This window comes from Aptenodytes patagonicus, chromosome W (genome assembly GCF_965638725.1).
Source record: "Aptenodytes patagonicus chromosome W, bAptPat1.pri.cur, whole genome shotgun sequence".
In the NCBI taxonomy this organism is placed as follows: Eukaryota; Metazoa; Chordata; class Aves; order Sphenisciformes; family Spheniscidae; genus Aptenodytes; species Aptenodytes patagonicus.
Genome location: NC_134981.1, coordinates 2,148,065 through 2,166,218, shown reverse-complemented (window position 1 = coordinate 2,166,218; position 18,154 = coordinate 2,148,065). Strand labels below are relative to the sequence as shown.

General features: G+C 44.2%; 1 protein-coding gene across 2 annotated transcripts in view; it reads left to right on the top strand.

The window, feature by feature from the left end:
- LOC143172078 (netrin receptor DCC-like) overlaps nucleotides 1-18,154 on the top strand; it is a 575,708-nt gene that overhangs the window by 402,805 nt on the left and 154,749 nt on the right. For both annotated transcript variants that reach the window (XM_076361323.1, XM_076361322.1), the window contains exon 9: nucleotides 2,060-2,214. In XM_076361323.1, the coding sequence (XP_076217438.1) occupies nucleotides 2,060-2,214 (155 nt within the window). The remainder of the gene's footprint in view (nucleotides 1-2,059; nucleotides 2,215-18,154) is intronic.

Sequence of the window (18,154 nt, the reverse complement as noted above, 5' to 3'; positions counted from 1 at the left end):
GGAGAAAGACCCTTTTTGTTTTCTCTCTTACTGCTGGGGGTTCCTGCACGTTAAAGGGTTTGTGAGAATATCGTAGCCGTTCAGTGTTACCGGCCATCTGACCCCCCGGCAGTACCGCTGCTTTCAGAGTCGATTAGTTGGTTACAAATCTGTTGGAGCCATTTTCAATGCAACTGGGTTCCTACTTACACCGCTTGCAAATAGACACCAGAGGTAAGAGGCAAGAGAATAAATTAGCCGAGTTGGTCAAGCACAGCTCAGCTTGCACAGGTAGAAAGAGCAAAGGCTTTGCCTGCCAGTGTCCTCGTCGGGGAGCAGCAGCCGTCCACAGCTCTGCTTTCGCGTTACCAAGCACAACAGAAAACCTTTCTGCCGGCATTAAACTCCCATTGTCTCTGCTAAGGGACGATCTGACCATTTATCCCCAGGGAACATTCACCCAAGCTTTGTTCAGTCAGTCCTCGGAGGGCTGGAGCGCGGTGGAGCCTGGTGCTCGGAGGACAGGACCGTTCTTTGGTCTGAGAAATTTCATTTTGAGGCAACGTTTCCCAAAGGAACAATAATCTCTGTTCTCTGAATTGCTGCTATATGCTTATTGCAGCCCAGAGAACCGCAGCAGCGCTACGTGAAGTTTGACAATTAGTTGATTCGGTCTTAAATGATTTTTTTTTTTCTGCAGCATGAAATCTACCTTCTTGTTGTTGCTTTTCAGAGGGCTTCTAGTAAAGGAGAGGAGCGACTCACACCGCCCATAATAAATCAGTTACAAAAGCAATTTTACCTACTTCTGTTTGCAGATTGTCCATGAAATGACTGTGATTTCATCCAATTTAAACCCTGCTTTACTGTTTAGGGATTGTGTTTTTCCCGGGTAATCCCACGTTAATAACTCTAGGTCTGTATCTTTCTCACCAATCGTTTTCTCTCACTGAGCGGCGCAAAGCCGCAGCTAGGCAGAGCTTTGCCTGACCCAAGGCAGAGAAGCCAGTGCCAGGGTGCAGATACTCCTTTAGCTCTGGGTGCTTATGGTGCCAGGAAAACCCACGTGGCTCTTGCCCCGATGGGAGGACGATGTCCTGTGCGTCTCCCTGGCCAGGGGCTGCCACCTCCCAGTGTCTGGGCTGTACCTTTCCTCTGGAGACCACCACGGGCCAGTTACCCCAGGGCTCGCCACTGGGAGCAGCTGATGGAGGAGCGTCAATTGCATTTTTTGCCGTGGCTGAGTGATAGCAAACTGCTGGCCAAGTTGGGCAGAAATAGAAACCTGGCTGATGCAGGCAGTGTTTCTTGAAACAAATTTGGTGCCGGTCACCAGGCAGGCTCGCTGTTGCTGCTCGGGAGGAGAAGAACCTGCTGCCCCTGTGCACCAGTTTCCCAGCAGCTGATGGCCAAGCTTGCATACATGGGATGGTGTCTGACCAGCTTTCTGCATTAGGAGAAAGCTGCCCCTGAACTGCCTGGGTGCTCGTTTTGCCAAAGGGGAGCATAGTGCAGACTCCGCAAACGGGTTTTCATTTTTCACCTCTGAAATGGTGAGTGGGAGCTCCGTCTTAGAAACAATTCTGCGTGGTCCCTTTGCCTGTGAAACAGCAGGGTGGGGGTGGTTTTGCAGGTACAGCTGTAGCAGGAGCACTGAGAAGGGCTCGATTTGCAGAGCAATCCAAACCCAGTTTTCATTAGCTGGATGTTTACAGTCCAATATGCATCTCACTTCCTATATCAGAGATGTGTTCCTTTACTGAATAGCCATTTCTTTCCATCAATTTTCCATTTTTATTATATTAAGAAAGGCAAAGAACCAATATACTATATACCTTATGAAGTGTTAAGATACGAGTCGTCTTTGTAGTGCTTGCAGCATTCCCAGTGGGTCCCATTACTTGAATTAGGCTTTTTAAAGTAAAAATAAAAAAAAACCTGCAGATAAACAAGCCTCAAACTGAAGTTTGATAAGTAATCATACCTTGCAGACTACCAGCTGCATAAATAAGTAACTCTTTAAGATCCAAATGCATTGTACAATTTTTTTGTTGTTGTTGTGGTTTTTTTTTTATTTTAGGGAACGGGCAGTCAACACATCTCAGTCTGGGACGCTTCAACTTACCGTGGGCAACCTGAAGCCGGAGGAGACCTACACCTTCCGAGTGGTGGCATACAACGAGTGGGGACCTGGAGAGAGCTCGCAGCCCATCAAGGTCGCCACGCAGCCGGAGCGTGAGTGTGCGCAGGAACAGGGTCTTGGCGAGGGTGGCAGCAACGGCTGTAGCCTTGAACTGCAGCTCTGCGGTTCTCATAGTGCGTTGGTTTAAGGTTTTCATATAGCTCCTCTTAGAAAACACGGCCCAGTCCTTATGCGTGGTAAATAAAACCTTTCCTCAATTTGTAATATTTCTTGCAGTTCTTGCAGAGCATCTAGCTGCTCAACAGCAGCGTGTTGCTAGTTTGTGTCATGATTTTGATGATCACACATCCCATTTTCTATTATGTGACAGCGTAAGTGATAGCAAAAGCTGTGCTATGGTACATAAGGAGTTGGTTTTCGCTAGGAAACATGATAAACTTACTGAAAGATACAAAAACTTTCCACTGGAGTAAATGTTTTGGCTCATTGGTGTTTAAAAGCAAATATTTTTTATTAGTTAACATTTAACTCTAAGTGTGTTTTATAAATCTTTGGAGTAGGTGGAAGCTTTCAGTAGACACTTTTCTCTTTCTGTACGTTTCATGTGCTTGTAAGTATTTCCACATGTCTGGTCTCCAGAAAGAAGAGAAATTTCTTCCAGTTGAGTTTGTCCTGTTGCAGTTTTTCTCTCTTGGAAAGTCCAAGAAGGGCTGTTGCAGAGAGGATTGAAACATCATTTGAGCCCTTCCACGGCAAAATTAGTTATTCAGAAGAATTGGCCGTAAAAATGGGAGTGGTATCTAGCTCAGTGCAGAGATGGGTGCTGTGCTTCATACTGATGGGCACTGGTCTGCTTTGGCGAATCGAAGGGGTGAAGGGTGGGATGCTCAGGTGCTTTTATGCTCCTTCAGCGAGCCCCTGCCAGAATACGCTCACCCTCTGTAGTAAGGGGAGAAATCTAACGCTGAACAGAAGCGCAGGAACTGTTTTACATTGTCACACATTGCCATGTGCAGAAGTTTAACTGAAAGGCAGTATTTGTCTGAAAACCGCTCGTTGTGTGAAGACAACAGCTGTGCTGGAAACCTCTGAAATGTGTTCTCTTGCTCCATTGCCGCAGGTGACTTGTTGCTGGGAGCAGGTAGAGGAGGTGGGAATGGCTCTCTACAGGGGGGGTGGAGGAGAAGAGGAGCTTGGATGGAAATCCTGTGATAAGGCGAGCCTCCGGAGGTGGCTTTAGGTGGCTTTTGAACTGTGCGGTTCCTTTTACAGCTAAGCTGAGCCCCGGGAAAGGTGTCTGTTAGGGGCAGTCAGAGCACGTGCGGCATCCCCTAACCAGGCAAGGGATGTTGTGAACAAGGGGAGAAAGGACCTTTCAACTTACATTATTCTGTGATTTTGTGTCTATAGCTTTGTTTATCACGAAACACGAATTTTACTCCCTGCCATCACTTCCCAAACCCCCGAGAGCAGTGATGTTAGTGAAATATCACCCGAGACGTGGCGCTTTCTGTTGTTCTGCATGGCCTTGCGTTTTAGATACGTCTTCAGCTCCTGCTCTGAGACTGCTCTGACACTTACGGCATTTATTTGCAGTTACGCAACTGCCATGTGCGAACATAAGCAAGGTTGTATCCCGGCCCTTTTTGGGGAAAAAAATCTTGAACGTCAGTTTATGAATCTGGGTGTTTTGAAAGTAAAGTATTAAGTAACTAACCGTCAGCATCATTTATCTATTAGTAATTTATCTCTGCTTAGACACACGCACAAATGCATCTATACACATTTCTGTATATGTTTGAATTTTTTAAATATATAATATATATATATATTTACAGAAGTAAAATAACATTTTGGTCGGAAAAATGCCTTCCCCCTTGCAAAGCCCCAGTGAAAAGCAGGCACCGCTACCCCCTGCTGATACCGTCTGAAGCTGCCACGGCGTGGTTACCGGCTCTGTTAAATGCACAGTGTAGACATTTGGAATATCTTTCCTACTTAATAACTTCAAGATTTCTCTGAAGTGTCCCGTTTGAGCGTGGAGAAGGTACTGCTTTCCATTTTTTTTCACTTTTTACTGTTGACCAAATTATCTTATTTTGAAACAAGTCTCTCTGGTCCTGGGAGGCAGTCAGCCTCTATGTGGCTGTCTTTTAGAACTTGCTGTAACTACTGTACAGTAAATTACAAGGCTGCACATAAATTGAATTTCCACATTATTTGAGAATATCAGAAGTATTATGCAATCTGGCATTGTTAAAGAAGAAAACGCTGATGAAAAAGGACATCTGAAATTCATGTCTGTCAGTGCCTGTTTCTAAAAGTGCATACATTTGCTCAGTAATCAGTTTAAAAGATCAACAGAACAAGTTCTAGCTTTTTGAAATAATCATCCAGAATATATGGGCTGGATTTATATGAAGGTTTTTGTCCCCAGATTAATACCCCCCCTTCTTTTTTTTTTTTTTTTTTTTTTTTTTTTAGTAAACTACGACCCCTTTTTCTCTGCCTTTATGGTATATAATTTCACTACGGCATTATCAGTCTGGATTTAAATCCCTGCCTGCTTAAGCCATGTCTAATCTTTTCATACCACATGTGGAGACTTTGTGAGTTATTATTTTGGCTCACCAAGATGCTGTTAAAGCAGCTTGGTAGTAGAGAATAAAGAAACGCATCTATTCTCGCAAGGAGGATTGACATTGTCCGTCCGAGCTTTGAAAGCAGTTCCCTGCTGTGGGACCAGCTCACTTCTTTTCACAGCCCTTACGAATTAAAACCAGTTTCCTAATAAATCTCTGTCTCCGTGAGGTGTGTGTTAGTTGGTGAAAGAGAAGATGAATAGGAAGGCATGTTGGTGTGCCCCAAAGAAACTTGACGGCATCACTCCAGCCTCATAAAGTCGCCTCTTATTATCTCCCTTCCAGTGAAATCAATTTAGTGTGCACTGACATCTCAACTTCTACCCGCGCATCTTTAAGGGCTTTATAAGGAATAATTAATTACTGTATCCTTCTGAGGTAGGGAAGTATTATTATACCTACTTAAGAGAAGCCCAGCTGTGTACCCATATGTCTCCCCCCTCCTGTGCTATGCTGCGAGCAGCAAATCTCTGACCCCCCATGGTTGCCCCCGAGGTGGGGAGCAGCTGGGAGGAGCTGTGCTCCCCACCCCAATGTCCTGAAAATGGAAATTCTGAAACAGAAATATAGAGATTTGGGGTGGATTGATGTAGTGAGTGGGGCATTTTGCAGCAGCTAGAGGGTGATCTTACTTGCAGAGATGACTTGGGTGACTTTGGTCATGAAGATCCACACCTGCCTGGATACTTTTGTAATTACTTTCAATTCCCATTAGGGGCTGGTGCATCTAACCTCAGAAATCGGGCCCTTTGTCATTTCAGAATTTCATTTTTTTCTGATAATGGTGGAGAAGCATTTATTATTTATTTATTTTTTATCACTGACTGGCTGCACCTGAATTTTCTTGCTAAGACAACCGGCAGCAAAAACTACCATCAATACTGCATTAAAGCAATTGCACCAGAAGCTATTAAAGTTTTTGGGTTTGGTGGTGGCTTTTTTTTGCTACAAGTGTTTTCAGTGGAGACAATATTCTTTGAAGTTATTGCACAGGAAATGTTAAAAAGACCTAGACAAAATTTCAACTGCAATCTCTTGCATTTCTTATACAGATGTCAAAACCGCATAGAAAATTAAAAGGCCATTAAAATTAATGCAGTGAAATTTCACATGAAAAAGCAAGGGAAGGCAGGGATGTCTTTAAAGCCCACATAGATGACAATTTTATCAAGCAGTAATCAGTTGCATATATGTTGATCTGCGCAAATTAAGTTTGCAGAATAAACATGTGCTGGAGTAATTGAATTTTCTGAAGTCTCCTAGCAAACCCGTCCATTTTAGACACCAGTGCAGAGACGGTGCCAGATATTTTACCTCTCGGGGCTGGCCAGGGTCCCCAGGCAAGGCCGGTCCCTGCCGCTGTCAGATGCTGAATATTTCAGAGGGCACTGGTGGCGCTTCCTTTGCTTCTGTCGTGGTGTAACCCAGCAGGCAGCTAAACACCAGGCAGGCGTTTGCTCACTCCCCCGCAGTGGGATGGGGGAGAGAATCGGAAAAAAGGTAAAACTCGTGGGTTGAGATAAAGATAATTTAATAGGACAGAAAAGGAAGGGAAAATAATGATGATAATGATAAAAGAATATACAAAACAAGCGATGCACAATGCAGTTGCTCACCACCCGCTGATCAATGCCCAGCCAGTTCCTGAGCAGTGGCAATGCTGCCCCCGCTCCCCCAGCCAGCTCCCCCCAGTTTTTGTTCAGCATGACGTCCCATGGTATGGAATGTCCCTTTGGCCAGTTTGGGTCAGCTGTCCTGGCTGTGCCCCCTCCCAGCTTCTTGTGCACCTCCAGCCTGGTCGCTGGCGGGGCAGTGTGAGAAGCTGAAAAGTCCTTGACTTAGTGTAAGCCCTGCTCAGCAACAACTAAAACATCAGTATCTTATCAACATTACTGTCATTCTAAATCCAAAACACAGCACTATACCAGGTACTAGGAAGAAAATTAACTCTATCCCAGCCAAAACCAGGACAGCTTCCTACTCAGCTATTTTGGGTACCAGTTTCAGTCACAGTGATGATAACATTGTTGCTATAAATGATCTCATGATAGTCAGGGTCTTGCTGAAAGGAGAGCCCTGGGATGAGTTTGGGCAGGCACTGCAGATTATCTATAAAACCTCCCACCAAGGTGGGCTTGATCAGGTTTTTGGGAACAGGGAGATGAGAAGCACCTTTCTCCAGTGCAAAATGGCCATGGATCTGGGCGGAGAAAAAGCTGAGCTTGTGTTTAAGAAGTTGGGAGGGCTGGAGGCAAGGCTCTGTGGCTTTGGGCAGATCATTGAAGCTTCTTGGTTTCTCTATCCCTGGGACATAAGTGAGCAATGTTGGCAAAAGCTTGGACCAGATGATCTTCCAACGTCCCTCTCAACCTGGGTTATTTGTTGAGTCTATGACTTTCCCTCTCTCCTTCTTCATGCCCAGGTACAGGTCTATCCGTGCTGCTTAAACAATATTCTTTGTGGCAGGGATTTCCCTTTCCATCATGTACTGATGTAACAAAAAAATAGCAATTTTTACAAGACCTGCAGGTAGTCCCATCTAACGAGGGAGCCATGGGCTCCATCAGGAGCCTTCTCTACTGCAGCCCATCCCGCGTCGGCTGTCATGGCAATGAAGTGAGGACATGGCGCTCCTGCTCTCCGTCCATCAGTTTACAACAACATTACATACACTATTTTAAAGGAAAAAAAGTCTCTGTCTGAGTCTGCACCCTCACCCTGCCAAATTTTGTGTGTGCAAAAAGATCCCTGGAATAACGAATGGCCACTTTGGTTTTGGACAGTGTCCCTTTTGCAAGGTGCAGGGGTATTTATATATTTATATATTTTTTTCATATATTTATCAATATATGAAAGAGCTGGGGCAGGCAGAAACATAAGCATCTCTGGTGTAGTGCCTTGGAAGTGAATTTTTCTTGTCGTTTGATGAAAGGGTGAAGCAGTACTGAAAAAAGTGTTCTGTGGAGTCATTAATATCCTCCTCATTTGTGTGTATTCTTCCATAATGGCTCAGTAAAATACACCCTGGGGTAACTTTATGCTATTCTTACATGGTTCTTTAATTTTATGAGTAATTTATGTGTAGCATTGGCGGGGGGGAGGTTTTAAATTGCTTTAAATTTTAATTAAACATATCTTCCTTTCTACAAGTTGGGCAGACCTAAAGGAAAAGATGGTGACGTCTGTTTTTCTGTCTGCCCTTGATTCCTGCTTTTGGCTTCCCGTCCACTCTTTTTTCCTGGGCTTTTAATTTTTTTTTGTCTTTTCCTTGAGAGAGAAGAGTTGCTTCAGTCTCAACTCTTGGAAGGTGCTTCGCTTTGCAGAAGGTTGCTGCAGGAGCAGGATGAGGTCTCGCTCTAGCCTGGTCATGAGGACACCGGTGGTGTCCCCAGCGCAGGTCCGCGTAATGCGTCTGCCCTGGCCCTGGTGTCCTTAGTGCTCTCTTGTGCAATGGAAAATACGAATTCAGATCCCCTGGACGCATCTGTGGTATGAATTTTGTCTTTTGTTTCCTGTGGTTTTGTTTTTACACCAGGTTTAATTTCAAATAAAGTAGAAATTTATTTCATTTTGTGGGGAATCTGAGCCATTTTCCCCATGGCAAGCGATCTGCCCGCTCCCGTTCCCAGCTCCCGCACTCCCCGTCCACCTCTGCCACGTCGGGGCTGGGTCTGTACGTGCCGCGAGGGCGGTCAGGCCAGCTTTTGCTTTTTAGGTATGTTTAAACTTGAGTCAGGGCTGGGTAATAGAGACTGTTAGCATTGATAATTGAGATTAAAGATCATCTCGTGCTGTTTTATTCTTCAGGCTCTGGCTAGCTTTAGTGCCATGGCCTTTTTTTTCTCTTTTCTTTTTTTCTTTCTATTTCTCATTGAATTTCTAGTTTCTCTTGTGGAACAGAATGCAGTACCTTAAGCCAGATTCAGCGACTCCATCTGCACTTACCCACTGAATATGTGGTTCCCTGGGCATCATGGGGGGGCTGATTAAGGCTTTTCTAAAGGCCGTTTACAACAAGGAGGGATTAAATAAGAGAAAAATGAAAATTTATGTTGTGCTGCTTCCTAGAGACTTTGGAAAAAAGTCGCAAAGGAGAGGAAAATATTCTGCACATCTTTCTTGAAGCTTAGATTGATTCTCACCTCTCGTTTAAGCAGCAAAAAAAAGTGACCAGGTGAGCGTGTGGTCAGTTCTTCCAGTATTTCTGTAAACCCCACCATGATCAGATTCTTAAAGATATGTACTCAGTTGAAAAATTTCCATCTTCCTGAGACGTCTTCATTTCTGAGTGTGTTTCCACCCTGCATCTTGCCACAGCGGTGCTGCCCCGTTGCCGTCTTGCCCCAGCTCTCCCTCTCCTGCACCGATGTGCCGCTGAAGCTGTAAAAGGACCTGATGAAATACTTATTTAATTCTGACCGGTCGATAGTGCTAACTCCAGAGGCTCTGTGGAGCTGACGTTTCCAGCTGGCGTGTGCAATGACACTGAGCAAGGTGTTTCATTCCTCTACATCGTCATCCCTTTGTTTCTAAAACGGGCACAGCGGTGAAGACATGCTGGAATCTTAATCCTTTGAAGATGTCCTGCAAGCCCTTCTTTTCTGTGAGTTAGGAGGGTGGATTCGGCTTATTAATAGTGGGAGAATTTGTTACCACCTTGGTAGGCTAAGAGTTAAAGTGAAAAACGAATCAAACCCAGAAAGTAAAATTGTTCGTTTTCAAATTGTCTTGGGTTCAATTGAAAGAACCACGAATTGCTTGCTGCTCATCATTCATCTTAATTAACTGAAATAATGCAGTCAAAATCTTTCCTTTTGGGGGTTTTGTTTGGTTGATTTTTTTTTTTCTGACCAGCTCTTCTGCCTCCTTTGAGAAGTGTCAGTCTCATTAGAAAGTTGCATTGCTCTATGAAATATTGTAATTAAGAATGAATTCCAATGACACTGCATCCCTTTTATGAGACCTTCTTAAGTCTTGGCGTCCTCAGTTGCACAGAGGAAGAAACCCAGTAGATGAGGAATACATTTTATATCAGGGGTGTTCACTGAGTCCTTGCTGCTGCAGTCGCGAGTAGGTATCTCCGTGGCTTCACGCTTGGGGCAGAATTGCTGGTACATTCAACGCAAGGCAAATCAGTGCCAGTCTCAAGCATTGTTTTCCTTCTAATTACTGAGGTTGTCGCTGTACCAGAAAGACTTTCTCGTCTGAGACACGTACCCATCTTTTCATATCTGCTGGAAAAGAAAATGTAAAAAAACCCTTTTGCTTTGGTAAGGTTTGAAAATACCTCTGACCCTCATCATTCCTGAGAGGTTTCGAGATGTTCTTTCAAAGGTCCCTGAAAATCCCAGCATCAGCTACCGCATCCTTGGTGAGAGTTATAACAGAAGCAGTAAAAGCAGTTGTGTTTTATTTCCTCGTGCTCCAGAGGAGTCGGCCTGAGTGAGATTCTGAGAACGATCCGGCCCTGTTTCCCACTGTAAACCCTCTGCTCAGCCATAGCCCTCGCTCTCGGTGCGATCTTGCTGCCTCCATCCCGGAGCTGCACCGCGACAAGCAGGGGAAACCTCCTCCTCCTCCCATCTGCTGAGCCTCGGCCAGTGTGACAGACATCCCTGCTGCACATCCCGCTGCGGAGAGCCACCTTTTCTCTGGGGAGGGATCTTACAGATATTTCCCAGGGATTTTAAATAGCGTTAAATTAAATATTTTTTCCTATTGTTTTTAACAGATCTTCTCTCCTCACAATAGTCTCTGCCCATTTTTCATGAACTTAAAATTTACTTGTGAAAGAATAGTGACAGTATTTTTTATTAGAAACATTTCTCTCTGTGCCTACTTCTTTTTCAAAACTATTTTGTGTTTTTCATCAGACTCTTTAAATACAGGTTGAGGATAGCAAGAGTTAGGGCAAGGACCAGCGGTTTGGGGTTCACATGCAATTATGCTGGAGGCTCTCTTGTATTTTGAAGTACAGCAAAAACAATTCTTGATTGCTTTCCTTTTTTTTGCTTTAATGAAACAATATATTTCATTCTGTCGTCCAGTATGTAAAACTTGTGAAAAGCTTACACCAAAATAGGTGCGAGTAATTTAAAAATTATTTAGAAAAGAAATATTTTGGTTTGAAAATGTCATTACTGGATGTTTCAGCGTTATGGAATTACTTTGCTTCATTTTTCTTGTTAAGCAAAAATTGTCACTATTTTTTCCAAATGTTTTGATGTCTGTGAAGACCGTGTTTACCAGAAATCATCTGCTTCAGTGAAAATATTCTAAATGCTTTAAATGAGAAGAGGGATTTTCCATTTCTGAGGTTTGTCTACACCGCACGCTCCTGCCTTTTAGTGGTTCATGGAGGTGGTTGATATGAAGAATTCAGTGCTTGTTACCTAGTCATTGCTTTTTATAAATAATAAGCTTCACTGGCTCAAAGTACATTGTAATTCTGCTCCAGGTTTGCTGAGGTGCCAAGGCACCATTATGCCAAGTAAAATACTTTGCTTTGACTGACTTGCCGAGAAGGAGCAGAAAATTAAAGCCACTTTTATCTGAAAAAAGAAAAATGCAGAACAGATGAGCATATCTTAATCAACTATGCAAATCAAGGCACTGCACCATTTGCATGAAATCTCCATATTTATAGGTCCCTGATGCAAACAGTAATGCAGAGGCACAGTGGCCCTGCCTGGATCCCCCTCAACCAGGAGCGGTGTAGGACAGACGGACCACCCTTGGCACCCCTCGCCAAGGCAGGATTTACCCCGCCTGCAGAGAAGATGGCGGTTCGGGGGTGTGGGTAAGCACTGAGAGGCGGTTGACAGCGATGAAGATGTCACCTTACCGGTATGAAGTATGTTGCAGTTGGAAGCCCGTTTGCACGAGGGTCCGTTTACTTCGTCCTTATGTCCCTCAAGGGAGCGTTTTGATGCCGCAGCCCTCGGGCAGCGTGGCCGTCCTTTCCACTCGGTGCTGGTGAGACACAGGGCAGCGTGTCACCAGCCAGATCGGGCAGTTAGCTTTGGCACTGTCTGACCTTTCTCTGCACGAGAGCACTGGTGCGTCACTTTGCTGACATTCATCCCAAAATCTCTGCTGAGCTGCAGACCACTGGGATGTATTTGTCTCCCTACAGCTTTCTTAAAACAATGGCGATGGGGGCACCGGTAATGGGCTGGAAATGAAATAAACTCACCGAGCCTGCTTTGGGCACCGGGAAGAGACCTGCTCAGTGCCTCCAGCTGATCCAATGCCACCAAATTTTACTGAATGGTGGTACAAAGCTCTTCTCAAACCTTTTGATCAGAAACAAAGCAATCTCTATGGAGAGGCAGGTTTTATTTGTAGGACAGCTGTGTCTAGAGACCTAAATTATGATCGAGGCCAATTGTGCTATGATTTCTACAAATTTAACGGAGGGACTAGACCTGAGATAGAAGACAGACTCTTGAATCTCTGCAGTTGAGCAAGGGATGCACTCCAGCCTACTATTCCTGGGAAGTGCCAAATCATTTAAACAATTCAGGCAGGTCCATTGGCCCCTTCCATATCGGTTGTCTCTGTGGGATATCCGAGCCCATCACTTTGTCACAGAGGTGTTTGATTAACCATCCCGCTCAGGTCCCATCAGGGACCTGACTGCTGCCATCACCAGTCCTGCCTTACCAGGGGTTAGGAGGGTATGAGGTGCTCAGCTGCAACTGCTCTGGTCCTCTGCAGGAGCAGTAGCACGGCACCATGAGGAGGAGAAGGTCAAAGAAAAGATGTCCTGTAAAATGGGCTGCTGCCGAGCATTTCTAAAATAGCTTTGGACGTAGGAATTGAAATTCTGTCTCAGTTCCATTTGACATGCATTCATCTTTGTTTTATCTGGGCCTTTCTTCCTACCCCAGAAACCTTACAATATAAATAGGTAAGATAAAGAATGGGTAGGAGATACATTATTATGCCATTTTATGGGAAGGAAATTGAAGCATAAAAGCATTAAATTATTTATCCCAACTCCCTCTGGAAGTCTGAGCCAGAGCCAGGATTGCTGTAACCTATCTTTCTGTGCACTGTTTCTCAAAATAAAAGGTTGAATTTCTGTCCCTATTGAAGTCAATAGGAGTTGCTTTTTAGTTCTGCGGATGCTACATTTCACATAAGTGCATAGCAGGGCCTCCAGCCGTTGTAAATGCTCTTCCATTCAGAAAGGTTTCCCTTCCATTTTTTAGACCTCAAACAAATGCAGGGTGTGTTTGGACACCCAGAAGCAGATGGATATTGTAACAAAAGCTTGTTTTCGAAATGAATTTGTCTCACTGACTGCAGACTATTTCTTCGTTGATGACATTATTTTGGTGTTCATGTTTGCACCCCATCTTTGCTTTCAAATAGCTTATTGACATTAGTGAAATCTTAACAAATTTTGATACGCAGAGACATTTTCTCCCCAGTGCAAACTGTTACAGTAGACTGCTTCTTCCTCCATCCACAGTCTTGTGGCTTTCCTGCCACAAATACAGCCCATCAGCATCTTGTAATAATAATAATAGTAGGAAAACATTTAAAATATTGTTCTCTTTCTGAGTTTAGTAGCAGGTTGGTTACAGCGGTTCAATTCCTAGAACTGTGCACTGTGCTATAGGCTGAAATGTTTGAAAGTCAGGCAAAATAAGTATGGGAGTGGAAATGCTGGGTACTGAAGATACTTTCAAAAGTTTCTTTATTAATTAAGAGCCTGTATAGGTGTTGAGTTGCTTCTGCTGCCACTGTTTTACCCATTTCTGGCCAAGGATTTATTTGGCAAGAATAGAATAGACTAGACTATTTCAGTTGGAAGGGGCCTACAACGATCGTCTAGTCCAACTGCCTGACCACTTCAGGGCTGACCAAACATTAAAGCACGTTGTTAAGGGCATTGTCCAAATGCCTCTTAAACACTGACAGGCTCGGGGCACCGACCACCTCTCCAGGAAGCCTGTTCCAGGGTTTGACCACCCTCTCGGTAAAGAAATGCTTCCTCATGTCCAGCCTAGACCTCCCCTGGCGCAGCTCTGAACCGTTCCCACGCGTCCTGTCCTTGGATACCAGGATAAGAAGATAACACCATACTCCCACCTGCCTCTTGGTCCAAACTTTCTAGAATTTGTATTGTGGTATTGTGCCTCACTGGCACATTTGGGGTCTGGCGATGCACAGGTCCCCGTCCTCTGCCCGAGCCCTGGAGCCTCTGCCCCTCCACAACGGGAGGGTGGAGGAGGAGGACGCGTTTCCAAACCTCCTCCGGTAAAGGCAGCTCCAAGGAGGCACTTTCCCTTCGCTGCAGAGTTCGGAGCTGAGCCACCTCCATCACATTGCTTGGTGGTACCGTCCCTGGTCCCGTGTTCCTTAACAAATCGAAGAATATTAGATTCACACGAAGAATATTAGATTCGCGCATCCATCTGTGGTGTGCAGCTGGGCACCACGTGAAGAGTTAAAGGGCAAACTAATGAAAACCAGAAGGCTGTGTGAAAATATAAATGACAGCCACTTCCAAAAGCTGACTCCAACGCCAGCTCTTGTGGATAGCACTGGAGGCATCCGGGGCAGTCCTGCCAAACAACTGTCATGTCTTCAGAGCGTGTCCAGTGCGGGGAAGCAGGTTTCACTGTGTTAATAATTACACTGCCTGCAGGCTCTCTGAAGTTGCATCTTTCTGTGCAGCATGGAACCAGATTTTAATGAAATATCGTTAAAGCTGTTAACTACAGAGAAAGAAGGGAGGAAAAAAATCAAAGGCGCAATCAAAGCATGCACTCTATTATCAATAACTGCAAATGGCTTCATAAATGTTTTATGTTTGAAATGTTTTCAGTGCAGATCAGCACAGAACCAGCTGTTTAAACGAAAAGTGAAATGTAATAACAAGAACATTTTAATCATTGCATCTCATTATAGAGAAGAATGGATCACTAGGAAAAATGTTTTAAAAAAGCATCCTTCTTGATGGAGATGGCTAGCCTGACACAAAGCTGGAGACCAAGGAAGTCTAACTCAGAATTAACAGGCATATTCCTTTTAAAAAATTGAGATGGGATAAGTGGTTTTGTTTTCCTTATAAAAGCATGGTGGTGGTATGTGCTCGGTGGTACGTGCTCTCTCCTGGGAAGGTTTAATGCAAAGGTTTAATGCTCTCTTCTACCTGAAAGGATTCAGAGCATGAATGCCTTGAAGGGCGCACTTGGTGCAGGAGCATCATGGCCATTAGGCAGGAGGTTGGTTTGGACTATAGGCGGCAAAAGTCAAGACCCCTGGAACCAGAAGGAGAGAGAGAAAACAAGTAGGACCGTGATCCTTTTTCACCTCATATTCGGGCATTCAACTTCAAAGTGGTTTTTAGGACTCTGCTTTCTTGTCCAAAGGCTGCCGTGCATTATTCTGCATCAGTACACCTTAGAGCCCAAGGCTGGAACTCATGAATAGCTCTGAAAGAAGGTCAGTGTCTTGTGATAGAGCTTAAGGCAGTGGTCTTGGGGTAACTAACTCTTTACATGCCAGAGCTGTGCTGCTCATGGAGTTCAGGTGCTCCTCTCCCGGGTCTCCAGTATGAGCCGGATTCCCACCAGCGCAGGCAGGGTGGCCCGGGGTGCAGAAGGCAGAGCTTCAGAAACTTACAAAGATGTCAGGTTTGAGAGAGATATTTAGCACATTTAGGCAGTTGCCAAGCAATTTTTGACGTAGTTGCCTATATTCCTATTTTAGGCACTTGTATCTTTCTTATATCTTTTTAACTATTATTATCAAAGGTTTAAGTGAACAATAGCAAAGAGGAAATCTCTGTGCAAGAGCAGTGAAGGCTCATGAGAGCAGAAATTGTGTTCCTGCAGGTTTCGAGGAGCAGTTGACTACGTGGACATCTGGTTTTATGCAACTGAAAATGAGCGGGGTCAATACCAGTCTCTCGGTAAGGAAGTGCTTTCACTGGCATACAGAGATGCCAGCCCTTTCTGCTCCTACAATAAAACAAACTTTGCAGGGTTACTAGAGGTTTTATAAGCCCCGATACCCTACAAGTGGCTGGGTCTTCCCAGCAGCTATTGCCCACTTCAAGCTGTGAAGCCCTCCTGCTGAGCTCCTCTGGGTCTGCTGACCCCAAAGTCAAGCTGCATTGACTCAACTTGTACTCTGCAGGTATGAATGTGAGTGTTGTTTCTCCTGCCAGAGGCTCCCAGCTTGCCCCGTGTGTGCGGTGCATCAGCAGCCGGGACAGGACACAGATGTGCAGCACTCCTGCTCTGTAAGATGGAGGGAGGGAATGAGTTATGGACGTTCTCTGGAGGCACTTCACCTATTGCCAGCTGCACATGACCTCTTTGGGTTTATACGGACTGCTGGCAGGAGGTTAGCTCCAAAAATAGCCCATAGTCTGTACGATTTGAGAACTGCTGGAAGATTAAAAGCAAGACACACCATTTATGTAGAGGACAGCCCTCTTTGCTGGGGCCAGCTCAGATTAGAAACACAACGGTACTGCTCTGCAATACACAGGTACTTATTTCTGCAATAATATATAGCTAAAATCAAGGTATATATCAGGTGCCTATGGTAAGTATCATCTTTCCGCCCCAGGAACAGTGGCTTTTGGGGCAGCGTGAGGCGAATTCTTACAGCACAGTGTGGATACAGCTGTTCACCCCAGTACAAGATCAGCCACACTCACAGCTAACATTAGCAATAACAGGAAGGCAGTTAATGCATATTTCTAAAATCAGCATTGGGGGGGGGGAAGTAAAGTATTCGACCATTTCTGGCTTTGGGCCTGATTGCCTTTGCGGCTACTGAATAGGAGTAATTCCACCAAATAACCCCAAAACTGGCAGTCGAGAGCAGCATCAAACTCTGCAAGCAGTTGTTGTAGCTTGTATTTATGAAACAGTCTGAGGCGCTGAACTGATCTTTTATGGGAGCGGAAGGGCATTCTCAGAGGAGCAGTGGTTTTTGGAATATATTGAAGCATTATGTGGAGCCCATGGTAAAAGAAAATGCATCAGTCATCTGCCTGCCCTCTTCTGTTTATCCTTTTTTCTTAGAGAAAGGATGCTGTTAGTTGTAAAAGACTGACTTCAGAAGAAACACGATTTAATGTCTTGTTTTAATGGAATGTAAAGCAATTCTAGGGCCTCTCTGCTATTTAGAAAAAGAATAATTTAGGAAAAGATTTAAAACTTAATGCCAATTTTCACCAGATTATTATTTGACAGAAGGGATCAGGAGAGATTATTAAATGCTTTGTGTGTGCTGAAAATACTGAGACCTTAAGCACGTTAGAGTGCCTGTCAGAAATATTGCAATAGAATTAAAAGGAAAGCTGGGCGAAGGAAATAAAAATATTTTAAATATATCTACACTGCATCTAAACCTGAAATTACTTGTGATCAAAGGCTATCTGTATTTCGTTGCCTTTCTCGGATGCCCAGCTCTGCCATCCCTGTTCTGCAGGAGAGGGATGGACCCAGGGAGCGCAGGGTCAGGCGATCCTTGGCTATCGCTGCTCACCGCACGCTTACAGATTTACAAAAGAGAGCTGTTAGTGTGAAACTGCCTTGTAATGGGGATGTAACTTTGCAGAAAGCCTGTTCTAGGAGCTGTAATTCTGTTATCTGCCGGTCGCCCAATAGCTTGTGAGTTTGTTTTATGCCACAGCACCCTCCCTATTGAAAGTGAAAAGGTACTATTTGATGTTGAAGATTTTCAGAAATAACCTTCTGCTTGACCTTTGCATTTTTGCCACAATTATAATTTGTTTTTTTTTCTTCCAGTGTTGCTTGAGTTCGAGATGAAGGCATAGATAAGCTACAGATAGCCTCATCTCCAGCATCAGTTATCACTGGGGTTAGGTCCAGCAGAGACGTGCAGGGAGTGAGTTTCTGGTACTGCTTGTAGTTACAGGAGTTTATTAAACTTTTTTAGCTCTTTTGTTTCAATAAGCGATTTAAGCTGACATCCAAAAGCGTGATGTAGTTGATGTGTGATAATTTGCATTCAGAGTGAAATTGGAGCATTTTAAGATAGTCTGTATAACAAAAGGTGACCTAGTGTGGTTTCCTTAACAATTATAAGGGATTGTTTTGTGTTGTCATTTGAAAAGGAGTTGCATGCTTCTTCACACACCAGCATGATCTGGTGTCAAGGCAATCTGAATTTTGCATTTCAAATGATCTCTACTTAAGGCTAAACCTCTTGCAAACCTCTGTATTTTCAGAACTAATCAAACCAGATAATAGTTTCAAGGATGGGATATTTTAACACTTTTATTGTTGTTATTTGGTTTATAAGATGAGGTGAGTTCTGTAAGTGCTGGGCACCGTGCAAACACAGGAGTATTATTTAAGAGCAGAACTGGGACTACATATTAATATTGGAG